We start from the raw sequence: 14,036 nt of genomic DNA on the forward strand, positions 1-14,036 counted from the left end.
TGGGTACTGGGGAGTATTGTGGGGCACTGAAGGGAACTGGGTTGGGAGTTGATGGGGTGTACTGGGGGGAACTGGTGTGGAGTATTAGGGGGTGAACAGGTGGGATAGGAGTGATGTGGAGGGGAGCATAGGTGGGCCTGGGGGGGACTGGGGTGAGGCAATGGAGGGGTGAATGGGGACGACTGGAGTGAGGTAGTGTGGGGATACTGGGGTGAACTGGTGTGAGGTACTGGGAAGAATGGGTGGGGGGCAATGAGGGGATGAGTGGGGGGTACTGGGGGGACCTGGTGTAGGGCAATGGGGGGTACTGGGGGAAGTGGTGTGGGGTGCGAGGAGTACTGAGGGAAAGGGTTGGGGACCAGTGCTGGGGTACTTGGGGGAGCTGATGTAGGACAGATGGGGGTGAAGGAGGAGGTACTGGTGAGCTACTGGGGTCAACTGGTATGGGGTTCTAGGAGGAGTGAATGGGGGAGACTGGGGGGAACAGGTGCAGGGCAAAAAGGAGATGATTGGAAGGGCACTGGGAGGAACTGGGATGGGGGAGCAATGCTGGGGGGTGAACGGGACCTGAGGTGGGCACTGGGAGGCTGTGGGTGGACTGGGAAGCTGTGGGTGAATGGGGAGGCTGTGTGTGAAGTGGAGAGGCTGCGGGTGGACTGGGAGGCTGTGGGTGAATGGGGAGGCTGTGTGTGAAGTGGAGAGGCTGCGGGTGGACTGGGAGGCTGTGGGTGAATGGGGAGGCTGTGTGTGAAGTGGAGAGGCTGCGGGTGGACTGGGAGGCTGTGGGTGAATGGGGAGGCTGTATGTGAAGTGGAGAGGCTGCGGGTGGACTGGGAGGCTGTGGGTGAATGGGGAGGCTGTGTGTGAAGTGGAGAGGCTGCGGGTGGACTGGGAGGCTGTGAGTGGACTGGGAGGCTGTGGGTGGACTGGGAAGCTGTGTGTGAACTGGGAGGCTGTGGGTGGACTGGGAGGCTGTGTGTGAACTGGGAGGCTGTGGGTGGACTGGGAGGCTGTGAGTGGACTGGGAGGCTGTGGGTGGACTGGGAGGCTGTGTGTGAAGTGGGAGACTGTGTGTGAAGTGGGAGACTGTGGGTGAATGGGGAGGCTGTGTGTGAAGTGGAGAGGCTGTGGGTGAACAGGAAGGCTGTGTGTGAATAGGGAGGCTGTGAATGGACTGGGAGGCTGTGGGTGAACGGGGAGGCTGTGTGTGAATGGGGAGGCTGTGTGTGAACTGGGAGGCTGTGTGTGAATGGGGAGGCTGTGTGTGAATGGGGAGGCTGTGGGTGAATGGGGAGGCTGTGGGTGAATGGGGAGGTTGTGCATTGGGGGTACTGGGGTGAACTGACATGGGGTGATGGGGGTGAACAGGATCTGGGGTGGGCACTGGGGAGAGTTGAGTATGAGTGAACTGGGGTGGGGGGAGAGGCTGTGTGTGCCACAGGGGGGTGTCCATGCAGTGGGGGTGTACTGGGGACTTACTGAAACAAACTGGTTTGGGGCGCTGGGAGGCTGTTGAAAGGTGTGACCAGGATCTGAGGTGGGCACTGGCGGTGGTGTGGGTGAGCTGGGTGGAGGCTGTGGGTGCCCCGGGGCCGTACCGGGGTGGTGCACATGAAGTGGGAGGGGATGTGTGGCAGAGCGGGGGGGTGTCTGGGGGGCTGTGCACGGCAGAGGGGGCACACACGTGTGCCCGGCGCGGGGCTGTGTGCGCTCACGTGTGCGGGAACGTGTGCGGCCCCGAGCGCTGTCAGCCTGCATCCATCAGCCCATGGCCCCTGGCACTGCCCTGCTGCTGCCACCCCGGCTCCCATCTCCTGCTGCCGCCCCGGCTCCCTGCTCCTGCTGCTGCCACCCCGGCCCCCAGCTCCTGCTGCCACCCCAGTTCCCTGCTCCTGCTGCCACCCCGGCTCCCTGCTCCTGCTGCTGCCCCGGCTCTCAGCTCCTGCTGCCGCCCCAGCTGCCTGCTCCTGATGCCACCCTGGTTGCCTGCTCCTGCCTCCATCCCAGTTCCCTGCTCCTGAGGCCATTCCAGCTTCCTTCTCTTGCTGCCACCCCAGTTCCCTGCTCCTGCCTCCTGCTCCTGCTGCCACCCCGGCTCCCATCTCCTGCTGCCACCCCGGCTCCCTGCTCCTGCTGCTGCCACCCCGGCCCCCATCTCCTGCTGCCACCCCGGCTCCCTGCTCCTGCTGCCACCCCGGCCCCCATCTCCTGCTGCCGCCCCGGCTCCCATCTCCTGCTGCCACCCCGGCTCCCATCTCCTGCTGCCACCCCGGCCCCCATCTCCTGCTGCCACCCCGGCTCCCATCTCCTGCTGCCACCCCGGCCCCCATCTCCTGCTGCCACCCCGGCTCCCTGCTCCTGCTGCCACCCCGGCCCCCATCTCCTGCTGCCGCCCCGGCTCCCATCTCCTGCTGCCACCCCGGCTCCCAGCTCCTGCTGCCACCCCGGCCCCCATCTCCTGCTGCCGCCCCGGCTCCCATCTCCTGCTGCCACCCCGGCTCCCAGCTCCTGCTGCCGCCCCGGCTCCCTGCTCCTGCTGCTGCCACCCCGGCTCCCAGCTCCTGCTGCCGCCCCGGCTCCCTGCTCCTGCTGCCACCCCGGCCCCCAGCTCCTGCTGCCGCCCCGGCTCCCATCTCCTGCTGCCACCCCGGCTCCCAGCTCCTGCTGCCACCCCGGCCCCCATCTCCTGCTGCCGCCCCGGCTCCCATCTCCTGCTGCCACCCCGGCTCCCAGCTCCTGCTGCCGCCCCGGCTCCCTGCTCCTGCTGCTGCCACCCCGGCTCCCAGCTCCTGCTGCCGCCCCGGCTCCCTGCTCCTGCTGCTGCCACCCCGGCTCCCTGCTCCTGCTGCCACCCCGGCCCCCATCTCCTGCTGCTGCCACCCCGGCTCCCATCTCCTGCTGCCACCCCGGCTCCCTGCTCCTGCTGCTGCCACCCCGGCTCCCAGCTCCTGCTGCCGCCCTGGCTCCCTGCTCCTGCTGCTGCCACCCCGGCTCCCAGCTCCTGCTGCCACCCCGGCTCCCTGCTCCTGCTGCCACCCCGGCTCCCAGCTCCTGCTGCCGCCCCGGCTCCCTGCTCCTGCTGCTGCCACCCCGGCTCCCTGCTCCTGCTGCCACCCCGGCCCCCATCTCCTGCTGCTGCCACCCCGGCTCCCATCTCCTGCTGCTGCCCCGGCTCCCTGCTCCTGCTGCTGCCACCCCGGCTCCCAGCTCCTGCTGCCACCCCGGCCCCCATCTCCTGCTGCCGCCCCGGTTCCCTGCTCCTGCCTCCTGCTCCTGCTGCCACTCCGGCCCCCATCTCCTGCTGCCGCCCCAGCTCCCAGCTCTTGCTGCCACCCCAGCTGCCTGCTCCTGATGCCACCCTGGTTGCCTGCTCCTGCTTCCATCCCAGTTCCCTGCTCCTGAGGCCATTCCAGCTTCCTTCTCTTGCTGCTACCCCAGCTCCCTGCTCCTGCCTCCTGCCACCATTTCATCTTCCTTCTCTTGCCGCCATCCCAGCTCTCTGCTCCTGCTTCCTACCACCATCTCAGCTCCTTCCTACCACCATCTTAGCTCCTTCCTACCACCATCTCAGCTCCTTCCTACCACCATCTCAGCTCCTTCCTGCCACCATCCCATCTCCCTTCTCCTGCTGCCATTCCAGCTCCCTTGTCCTGGCTCCACTGCAGATCCAAGGAACGAAGCCACAAGAAGGAGCCCAGCAAAGCCAGGGGAGCCAGGTGGAGCCCCATGGCTGGAGGAGCCCAGCAAAGCCCCATGGATAGCTGCTGTGAGGAGCCCAAGGGGAGCCAAAGCCATCTGAAACCCCCAGCTGGGTGCCACAAGGAGTCCAACACGGGCTGAAAACACCCTGAGGAGCCCAGGGAGGGCTGAAGCCATCCAAAGCCCCAGTGGCAGGGTGCCAGGAGAAACTTGATGAGCACCAAAGCCTTGTGAAGCCTCACTGCTGGGCAAGAGCCCACTGCAAGGAATGTGACCAGGGCCAAAGTCATGTGCAGGCATCAGGAGGGACACAACGAGGTCTCAGGCCATGTGAAGGTGTCACAAGGGACCCAATGAGGTCCCAGGCCATGTGGAGGTGTCACAAAGAGCCCAACAAGGTCCCAGGCCATGTGGAGGTGTCACAAAGAGCCCAACAAGGTCCCAGACTATGTGGAGGTGTCACAAAGAGCCCAACAAGGTCCCAGGCTATGTGGAGGTGTCACAAAGAGCCCAACAAGGTCCCAGGCCGTATGAAGGTGCCACAAGGGACCCAATGAGGTCCCAGGCCGTGTGAAGGTGTCACAAAGAGGCCAACGAGGTCCCAAGCCACATGGAGGTGTCACAAAGGGCTCAAGCAGGACCAAAGCCACGTGAAGGAGTCGCAAAGCCCAACGAGGGCCCTGGCACGTCCTCCCGCCTGCAGCCCAGCCGCTGCTGCCCCGCTGCTGGCTGCCAGCAGAGCCGGTCCCGGCAGCCCCGGGGCAGGAGTTGCCCAACCTGTCTGCCCGCTCCCTGCCAGCTCTCCCAACCAGTTCTGAGCAGCTCCAGCTCCTCACGCCTTCACCTTGTCCCGTGGCCCTCCGAGGGGTCACTGCCATCAGTTTGCCACCAAGGGACTCAAACTGCAGTGCCCAGGGAGGGGAGCAGGGGGGGAGAGACACCCAAAGCAGGGAGAGGAAGGGAGCAGAGCCAGCCCTGCTGCCAGGCTCCTTCTGGGCATCCCACTGCCACCAGACCTGACCTCTGCACCCCAGATTCCCCAAGCTTCCCATGGAAGCCTCCTATCAGCAGATGGTGATGGTTTTCTTTTTGCACTCTCAGACAGCTTGGCTGCTTGGCTTTTTTTTTTGCTTGCCTTTTTTTTTTTTTTGGCTAAATCCCCAAATTCTCTCAGTGGTTAAGAGGAAATTAAAGCAACCTAAAAATAGCTGGGCACAGCTGCCCACCGGCCTGACCAGCTGGGTGAGGGCACTGACTGTGTGTGTGCAGAATGAAGGCTCTGTCTCCTCCTCCTCCTGTCCTGCTCTCCAGCTCAGTTCACCTCCACAGACTCAGTTCATTCAAAGAGGATGCTGCCCACAACTCAATTTGTTTGCCAGGTCACATCCTGGTGATGCAAAGGCAGAAGGAGCTGGCCTCAAGCCCCTTTGTTCCCCAAAACAGGGCTGGATTTGAAAGGGGTTCAGGTCATAGAATCACAGAATGGGTTGGGTGGGAAGGGAGCTCAAAGCTCAGCCAGTCCCAACCCCCTGCCATGGGCAGGGACACCTCCCACCAGCCCAGCTTGCTCAAGGCCTCATCCAGCCTGGCCTTCAACACCACCAGGGAGGGGACATCCACAGCCTCCCTGGGCAGCCTGTGCCAGGCTCTCCCCACCTTCATCATCAACAATTTCTTCCTCCTCTCCACTCTCAGTCTCCCCTCTCCCAGCTCACAGCCATTGTCCCTCAGCCTGGCACTCCCAGCCCTTGTCCAAAGTCCCTCCCCAGCTCTCCTGGAGCCCCTTCAGGTACTGCAAGGCTGCTCTGAGGTCCCGCTGGAGCCTTCTCTTCTCCACCCTGAACAGCCTCAACTCTCCCAGGCTGTCCCCACAGGGGAGGTTCTGCAGCCTCTGCTCATCTTGGTGGCCTCCTCTGGAGCCTCTCCAGCAGCTCCAGGTCCTTCCTGTGCTGGGGGGGCCCAGAGCTGGAGGCAGTGCTGCAGGTGGGGGCTGAGCAGAGCAGAGCAGAGGGGCAGAATCCCCTCCCTGTGCTGCTGGGCTAAGCTTCCTTTGCTGCAAGCCCAGGAGGAGGCTTTGTGTTCGTTGGGGTTTTGTTGGTTGTGTTGTTGTTGTTGTTTGCCTGTTTGGGGCTTTTGTTTTGTTTTGTTTTAACCACATTTTGTAATTCCTTTCATGTAACAAACCTCAAACCGTAAATCTTCCCAAGCCATCCCTCCCAGCCGCGCCGCATGGGCTTGCAGGGCTCCCTCGGCGCTTTAATGCTGCGTTCCTTAGCAGGAGGAAGCGGCCGGGGCGCAGGCAGCGAAGTTAGTTAGCCCCAGCCCTAATTTGGCTAATGCGATCCTTTCAAGGTGAGCGACCGCGCTAATGACGGCGTCCGAGCTTCAAAGCGGCGGCCGTGCCCGCGGGCACCGGCAGCCAGGAAGCATCCTCCGGAGCCAGCCCGACCCCCCGGCACAGCGCAAAGCTCCGCTGGGCTGGGACGAGACCCCTGTGAGGAGCAGCTGAGGGAGCTGGGGGGGTTGAGGCTGCAGCAGAGGAGGCTGAGGGAGAGCTCATTGCTCTCTGCAGCTCCTGAGAGGAGGCTGGAGCCAGGTGGGGGCTGGGCTCTGCTCCCCAGTCTCAGGTGCTAGAAGGAGAGGCAATGGCCTGGAACTGTGCCAGGGGAGGCTCAGGTTTGAGATGAGTTAAAAATTCTTTGCTGCAAGAGTGGTCAGGGCCTGGCCCAGGCTGCCCAGGGGGGTGGTGGAGTCCCCAGCCCTGGAGGTGCTCCAGGGCCCTGTGGCCATGGCAGCTGGGGCCATGGGTTGGTGTCCATGCTGGGGTTGGGTTGGTGCTGGGCTGGAGGCTCTCAGAGGCTTTTCCAACCCAAACAACTCCCTGATTCTCCAGTTCCACCATGAGAGGAGATGGCATCAAGTTGCCCCAGGGGAGGCTCAGGTTGGATATTAGGAACAATTTCTTCACCCAAAGGGTCGTTGGACACTGGCACAGGCTGCCCAGGGGGGTGGTGGAGTCACCAGCCCTGGAGGTGTTTAAAAGCTGCTTGGATGAAGAGCTCAGGGCCATGGTGGAGCAGCTGTGTGCAGGGAGATGTCAAGGCATGGTTGGACTCCATGATCTGAAGGTCTGTCCCTGCCAGGAGACCCTGTGCCTGTCAGTGCTGCCTGGCGGGGGTGGGATCTGGGGACCCCCTGTGAGATCATTGTAAACCTGGCAAGGGGAAACCAGGGCACCAGCTGGGATGGGGGACAGAGGAGCTGGGAACCAGCCCTGGCACATCCCAATTTTCAGGGCAGCTGAGCAGCCAGGATAATCTTGGAGCTGGAGCAGCTCCAAGCAGAGGCCATCACCTGCCCCCTGAGTCACCACCACCACCACCACCTCGCTACTCCACATAGTTTCCAACAGCCTTTCATTGGACAGACTCACAGGTCCCCAGCGAGCCCAGGGGCAGCAGGGTGACAGCAGGGTGACAGCAGGGTGGGTGACAGCAGGGTGACAGCAGTGGCCATGCATTTCCCTTGCCTGGTCACCCAATGCACCGGAAACCTTGAACTCGGTCAGGCCCAGCCCTTGGCTCAGGGCTGGCAGCTCAGAACCGGTCGGAGGACTTTTCCTCCTTGGCTTGGAGCACCTGACCCTGGGGCTGAACTGGGCCAGGCACTGAGGGGTGAGGGCTGCCCCATCCCACACCTCTCTGCAGAGCTCAGGGAGAGGTGGGAGGATGCTGCCCTGTCTGGGCTGGGGGGGATTTGGCTGTCCATCCACCCATCCATCCATCTGTCCTGCTGCTGCTCCTCTGGGGTTGCTTCATAACCCCGGAGATTCATAGAGTCATGGGATGGGTTGGGTTGGAAGGGACCTCAAAGCTCAGCCAGTCCCAACCCCCTGCCATGGGCAGGGACACCTCCCACCAGCACAGGCTGCTCAAGGCCTCATCCAGCCTGGCCTTCAGCACCTCCAGGGAAAGGACATCCACAGCCTCCCTGGGCAGCCTGTGCCAGGCTCTCCCCAGCCTCACTCTCAACAATCTCTTCCTCCTCTCCAGTCTCAGTCTCCCCTCTCCCAGCTCAAAGCCATTGTCTCTCATCCTGGCACTCCCAGGCCTTGTCCAAAGTCCCTCCCCAGCTCTCCTGGAGCCCTTCAGGTACTGCAAGGCTGCTCTGAGCTCTCCCTGGAGCCTTCTCCTCTCCAGGCTGAACAGCCCCAACTCTCCCAGCCTGTCCTCACAGGGGAGGGTCTGCAGCCTCTGATCACCTTGGACCCTCTACAGCACCTCCAGGTCTCTCTTGTGCTGGGAGCCCTAGAACTGGAGGCAGTGCTGCAGGTGGGGGCTGAGCAGAGCAGAGCAGAGGGGCAGAATCCCCTCCCTGTGCTGCTGCTCTCCCTGCTCTGGCTGCAGCTCAGCACTCAGCTGGCTCTGGGCTGCCAGGGACCAGTGCTGGCTCCTGGGGAATTTGTCACCACCTGACCCCCCCAAGGCCTTCTCCTGCAGGCTGCTCTCAGCCACTCCTCCCCCAGCCTGGATCTGGGCTTGGGACAATTTCCAACCCACCCACCCAGAAATGTTCAGCCACGTCCCTGGTCTGCCCTCCCCTGAGCAGCCCTCCCCTGAGCAGCCCTCCCCTGAGCAGCCCTCCCCTGAGCTGCCATCCCTCTCCAGAACAGCCAGAGGGATTCTCCATCCAGCCACTGGGAATTGGAGTGTCCCAGGCTGGGCCACCCTGAACTTCTCCAGCCCAGCCTCCCCTCCCCACACAACTGAGCTAATCCCCATTCCAGAGATAGAAAAGGGGAGATTAAATTAGTTTAGAGGTAGCCTCCTAACTTTAGCTTCCTGGTGTCACAGGCCCTGCTCTGGGTCTCACCTTGCTTGCCTCAAACCCTTTGTTCTCTTCAAAGCCACCAGGCCACCATCCAGGGGAGGAGGAAAACAAATGAGGTTTGGTCAGGAAGTGGTTGCCAGTGCCAGAGGTGAGCACGAGGTGCAGGTGAGCACTGCCAGGAGGGAGCTGGTGATGATGGTCATCTTCCACTGGTGATGACCATCCTTTTCTGCTGATGGCCACCCTCCACTGCTGATGGCCATGAGGATGGTCACCCTCCACTGGGGATGGTCACCCTCCACTGGGGATGGTCACCCTCCACTGGGGTTGGCTGCAGGGATGATCACCCTCCACTGGTGATGACCATCCTTTTCTGGTGATGGCCATGCTGATAGCCACCCTCCACTGCTGATGGCCATGAGGATGGTCACCCTCCACTGGGGATGGCCACCCTCCACTGGTGATGGGCACCCCCCTCTGGGGATGGCCACCCTCCACTGGGGATGGCTGTAGGGATGGTCACCCTCCACTGGTGACAGCCACCCTGCCCTGCTGCTGGCCATCCTCAGCCTTGGGACCATCTCCATTCCCACACAGCCTCCCCTGCCCAGGAGGATTTTTACAGTGGGGTCCTCAGTGTGGCCAGGTCCAGCCTGCCCTGCCCACACCAAGCTTCTGTTGTCCCTCTGCCTCCTGCTGAGTGGCTGTGACCTGAGGCTGACCTTAGCTCTGTCCCCTGCCCTGACCTCCTCGGCGGCGACGGTGGCGGCGGTAAGCTCCCTGCCAACCCAGCTGCCAAGGAGTCTGTCAGCTCCAGCAAACACCTCCTGATCTGAGGGCACAGCAGGTCCCTCACAGGCCCAGCCCAGGCTCAGCCTCACAGGCAGGGAGAGAACACATCTGAGGCCTTTGCATTTCCATCACCTGCAAGGTCCCCAGACCCTGGGGGGAGCTGGCAGGAGTCACGGCAGGAAGGACGGCGTCCCCAGAAGCTGGCATGACCCAGTTTAGGGAGAGCTGGGGACCATCCCACATCCCAAAGGAGATCTCAGGGTTGGCACTGGGCGAGCCTGGCACACCTCAGAGGTCAAAAGTCCCAGCCAGGACACAGGATCTTGAGTCACCCTGGCATGAGTAGGTCCTGAGGGTGGCACTTTCTCAATCGCAGCGGAAGGAAGAGATTTCTCCTGGCACTTTCCTGGCTGCTGGCAGAGCTGGGACACTGCCACCTCCTGTGGCATGGGGCAAGAGCACATCCCCTGTGCCACCAATCTTGTGACCCTGGTATCACTGACAGCACATCCCCTGTGCCACCAAGCTCGTGTCCCTGGTGCCACCAAGCACACATCCCTGATGCCACTGAGCTCATGCCCCCAATGTCACCTATTGCATGTCCCCCTGCCACCAAGTTCATGCCCCCAGTGCCACCAAGCACACTGTCCTGCTGTCACCAAGGTCATGCCCCTGGTGCCACTGAGCCAGAGCTGGGGCACAGAGGGATGAGCAGCAGTGGGCAGGGTGGTGCTGGGTGCTGGGGAGTTTCTCTCTCCCTCCCCTGGAGCTCTGGGTGCCAGCAAGCCCAGGCAGCTTGTAGCCTGTGCCTAGCTTGCAGCTGCTGTTTCTATCCCTGACCCAAAGAATGTGGCTGCTCAGAAGGGCCCCTGGCCCTCGGAGCTGCCTCTCAGGGTCCCATCCTGGAGCATGCTGGCAGTGGGATCAATCCCTGTCTGTGGCCACAGCCAGCCCAGGCTGGGTGCAGGGTTGGTCCTCAAGCCCCAAAGAGCACAAGGGAATTCACTAGCTGCTCCAGGATGCTGGAGGGAGGGACCATGGAGGTGAAGCAGGAGGCTGAAGGCTTGGGAGAAGCTCAAAGACTGAGCTGGGGCCAAATCCTGACTCTGAAACCCCTCTGCCTGTGCCGATCCCTGCGAGATGCCTCCCAGCCGGCGCTGACGATCGGCAGGGGAAGGACCCACAAGTCAGTGCCAGGGAAATCTCGGGAGCAGAGCTAGGGCAGGAGCCCACCCTCCAGCCCTGCCAGGCTCACGGGGACCAGTGCCCAGGTCACAGGGCACAGCCACGTGCGGAGGGCTGCGCCTCCCGACCTGCCCTCGGTGTCTGGTGAGATGCCGTCAGAGGCAGCAAGGCAGCCTCCAAAACCCGGATCCTCATCCCAGAGCCAAGGGATTCCCACTCTTGCAGCCTTTCCCACTGCTCAGGGGGAGGTTGGGAATGAAAAATAGGTTGGGGGGGGTGGGGTGGGGTGTCAACATTTCCCATCAAAGATGGGTTTGAGACAGCAAAGAGCTGCCAAGGCTCCGGGACAGAGCTGCTTCTCCAGGGGAGCTTCCCAAGTGCTGTTGGTGAAGCTGCCAGGCAGTGCCACACACAACGTGGATGCTCAGCATCCTTGCCAGGGAAACACTGCTGCTCCCCTGGCTGGGAAAAGCAATCCCAAACCTCATCCCACAGCCTGGCTGGCTCTGCCCAGGTCACAGGAACAGAGCCAGGCTCTGCCCTGGCCCTTTGCTCACACACAAGCAACATCTGCCATCCTCGTGGGGATGACCACATCTCCAAGTCCCTGCTCAGTTCCCATTGCCAGGCACAAACCACCCCAAAATATTAGATGCCACCTCGCTTCCACCTGGGCTCAGGGCTGGGAAACAGCTCTCCTACCCCCTTCCAAGCATTATTCCACCAGCATCCATCCCATGATCCCAACAACAACTCCCATTCTGATGAGCAGAATTCACCTCAAACCCCTTCTCGTCGGAGCCGTCGCAGCTCCTCCACCAGGAGCTGAGGAACCCCCAAGTCTCCAACCCAGGGAGAAAACCCTCAACCCAGGGAGAAAAATCCTCAATCCAGGGAGAAAAATCCTCAATCCAGGGAGAAAATCCTCAATCCAGGGAGACAAATCCCCAATCCAGGGAGAAAATCCTCACTCCAGGGAGAAAATCCTCACTCCAGGGAGAGAATTGCCTTACCTGGGTGAAGCGCTCCTCATCCATGCCGTCCGCCGCGTGGTTGGACATCATCCTCGGAGCAGCCGAGATGGTTTGCTCAGCTCAGGAGCTGGAATCTTGTGCCCCACCACAGGCTAGGACCAGGAGGGCTTTATCATCTCTGATCCCTGCGGAGGAAGATGCTGCGTGTCAGCACCAAGGTCATTGGCTGGGCACAGCAGGGATAAAAATAGGCTGCGAGCGGCACCGGTGTAATCCTGGCACCAGGGGCTGAGCGTGGCAGAGCTGCTGGGATGTGGCATGGGAGAGCTGCTGGTGGGGTTGGGCTCCTCGGGTCCCACACCTCCCTGACAGCTCCCCTCCGAGCATCCCTCCTTTAACATGGCAATAAACAGTGCCCAAGGTGGTGGAGCAGCCCATGGGTGACCCCCCGCCACATGATGCCCTGTGCCCAGGTGGTGGAGCAGCCCATGGGTGACCCCCACACACACATGATGCCCTGTGCCCAGATGGTGGAGCAGCCCATGGGTGACTCCCACACACACATGATGCCCTGTGCCCAGGTGGTGGAGCAGCCCGTGGGTGACACCCCCCACACACATGATGCCCTGTGCCCAGGTGATGGAGCAGCCTGTGGGTGTCACCCCCACACACATGATGCCCTGTGCCCAGGTGGTGGAGCAGCCCATGGGTGACACCCCCCACAGGATGCCCTGTGCCCAGGTGGTGGAGCAGCCCATGGGTCACACACACACACACATGATGCCCTGTGCCCAGGTATGGAGCAGCCCATGGGTGACCCCACACACACACATGATGCCCTGTGCCCAGGTGGTGGAGCAGCCCATGGGTGACACCCCCCACAGGATGCCCTGTGCCCAGATGATGGAGCAGCCCATGGGTGACACCCCCCACAGGATGCCCTGTGCCCAGGTATGGAGCAGCCCATGGGTGACACCCCCCACATGATGCCCTGTGCCCAGGTATGGAGCAGCCCATGGGTGACACCCCCCACATGATGCCCTGTGCCCAGGTGGTGGAGCAGCCCATGGGTGACACCCCACACACATGATGCCCTGTGCCCAGGTGGTGGAACAGCCCATGGGTGACACCCCCCACATGATGCCCTGTGCCCATGTGGTGGAGCAGCCCATGGGTGACACCCCCCACAGGATGCCCTGTGCCCAGGTGGTGGAGCAGCCCATGGGTGACACCCCGCACATGATGCCCTGTGCCCATGGGAGGGTGACCTGGGCTGGAGGTTTGGGGCTCGGTGCAGGTTTAGCAGTGGTGAATCCTCTCTCTTCCTGGGGTGAGAAAATAGGCAGATCACTGCTAGGGGAGGATGGATGTGTTTGGAGGGGCTGAAAGCTCTGAGCTGTGCTGGGTCTGTGTGACCCCAACCCTGGCAAGACCCTTGGGGGCCAGGGCTGGTGCCTGTGCACGTGTGCCTGCTGCGTGTGCATGTGGGGCAGCGACATGTGGCCACCCACACTGCTCTCACCCAGCAAAGGCCTTAAGCAGGATCTGCAGGCAGCTGCTCCTCCACTTTTGCACACCTTTGGGGGGCACTGGAGAACCCCTCCCCCCCAAAAAAACCCACCCAGGCGGGGGGTGAGAGGGCTGGGGAAGAGCTGCCGCAGAGGCCTGGCAGCATCCAGGGCCCCGTGGCTCAGTGGCTCCATCCCTACGTGACTGACGTGACTGCGCTGCCGAGCCCCCTCTCCCTGCTGCCGCGGAGGAGCTGCCAGGCAAAGAGGTTTAAGGTTGATGCACAGGGTAATGCTACCCAGCAGCTTAGCCGGCTCCCGAGCCCGGGCAGCCCTGGCAGCCACCGGCGCCGATCCGGGATGGGCAGCGCCAGAAATTGCCTCCGGGAGAAGGGGATGGAGCTGCCTTCCAGGTTTCTCCGTGCTGGGGGCTCAAAAGAAGGGGCAAGGCTCGCTTGAGGGGGAAGAGAGATCCCCTGCCTGGGCTTTGGAGCTGCTGAAGGTTAAACAAAGCCCTTAATCTTAGTGCAGCCTCTAAGATCAGCACCTGCCCCTGGGGAGGTGCTGTGCTGATTGGAGAGAGCAAAGCAGAGCTGAGCCCCAGCCCTAGCCCCTAGCCCTGTCCCTATCCCGGTCCCTGTCCCTATCCCATCCTTGTCCCTGGTCTCAACACCATCCCTGTCTCAGTTTTGGTCCCTCTTTCAATTCCATCCCTATCCCTAACTCATCCCCATCACATCCCTGTCCTCATTCCCATCCCCATCCCCATTCTGTCCCTGCCCCCATCTCCATCCCTGTCCCTGTCTCTGTTTGTGACCCTATTCCTTTGCCCTTCTCCATCCCTGCCCCCATCTGTGTAGCCACCCTGATCCCTGTCCCTATCCCATCCCTGTTCTCATCCCCATCCCATATCCATCCCTTTCCTTGCCCCTGTCCCTGTCTCCATCCTGGCACCTCTGCCTATCCTGTCCCTAACTCCATCCTTATTCCTGTCACGATCCCTGTCCCCATCTCCATTCCTATCTCATCCCCATCCCTTCCCTGTTCC

The 14,036-nt window shown here is 62.2% G+C and overlaps 1 protein-coding gene across 1 annotated transcript in view; it reads right to left on the reverse strand.

Annotated features, from left to right (window-relative positions):
• LOC137450225 (hexokinase-2) overlaps positions 1 to 11,648 on the reverse strand; it is a 55,846-nt gene extending 44,198 nt beyond the window's left edge. The window contains exon 1 of the mRNA XM_068156549.1: positions 11,520 to 11,648. Within this exon, the coding sequence (XP_068012650.1) occupies positions 11,520 to 11,570 (51 nt within the window). The 5' untranslated portion in view covers positions 11,571 to 11,648. The remainder of the gene's footprint in view (positions 1 to 11,519) is intronic.
• Positions 11,649 to 14,036: the final 2,388 nt, after the last annotated feature.

The sequence above is a fragment of the Melanerpes formicivorus genome, unplaced genomic scaffold, assembly GCF_026170545.1.
Source record: "Melanerpes formicivorus ecotype bairdi unplaced genomic scaffold, bMelFor1.0.p_v2 SCAF_34, whole genome shotgun sequence".
Classification (NCBI taxonomy): Eukaryota; Metazoa; Chordata; class Aves; order Piciformes; family Picidae; genus Melanerpes; species Melanerpes formicivorus.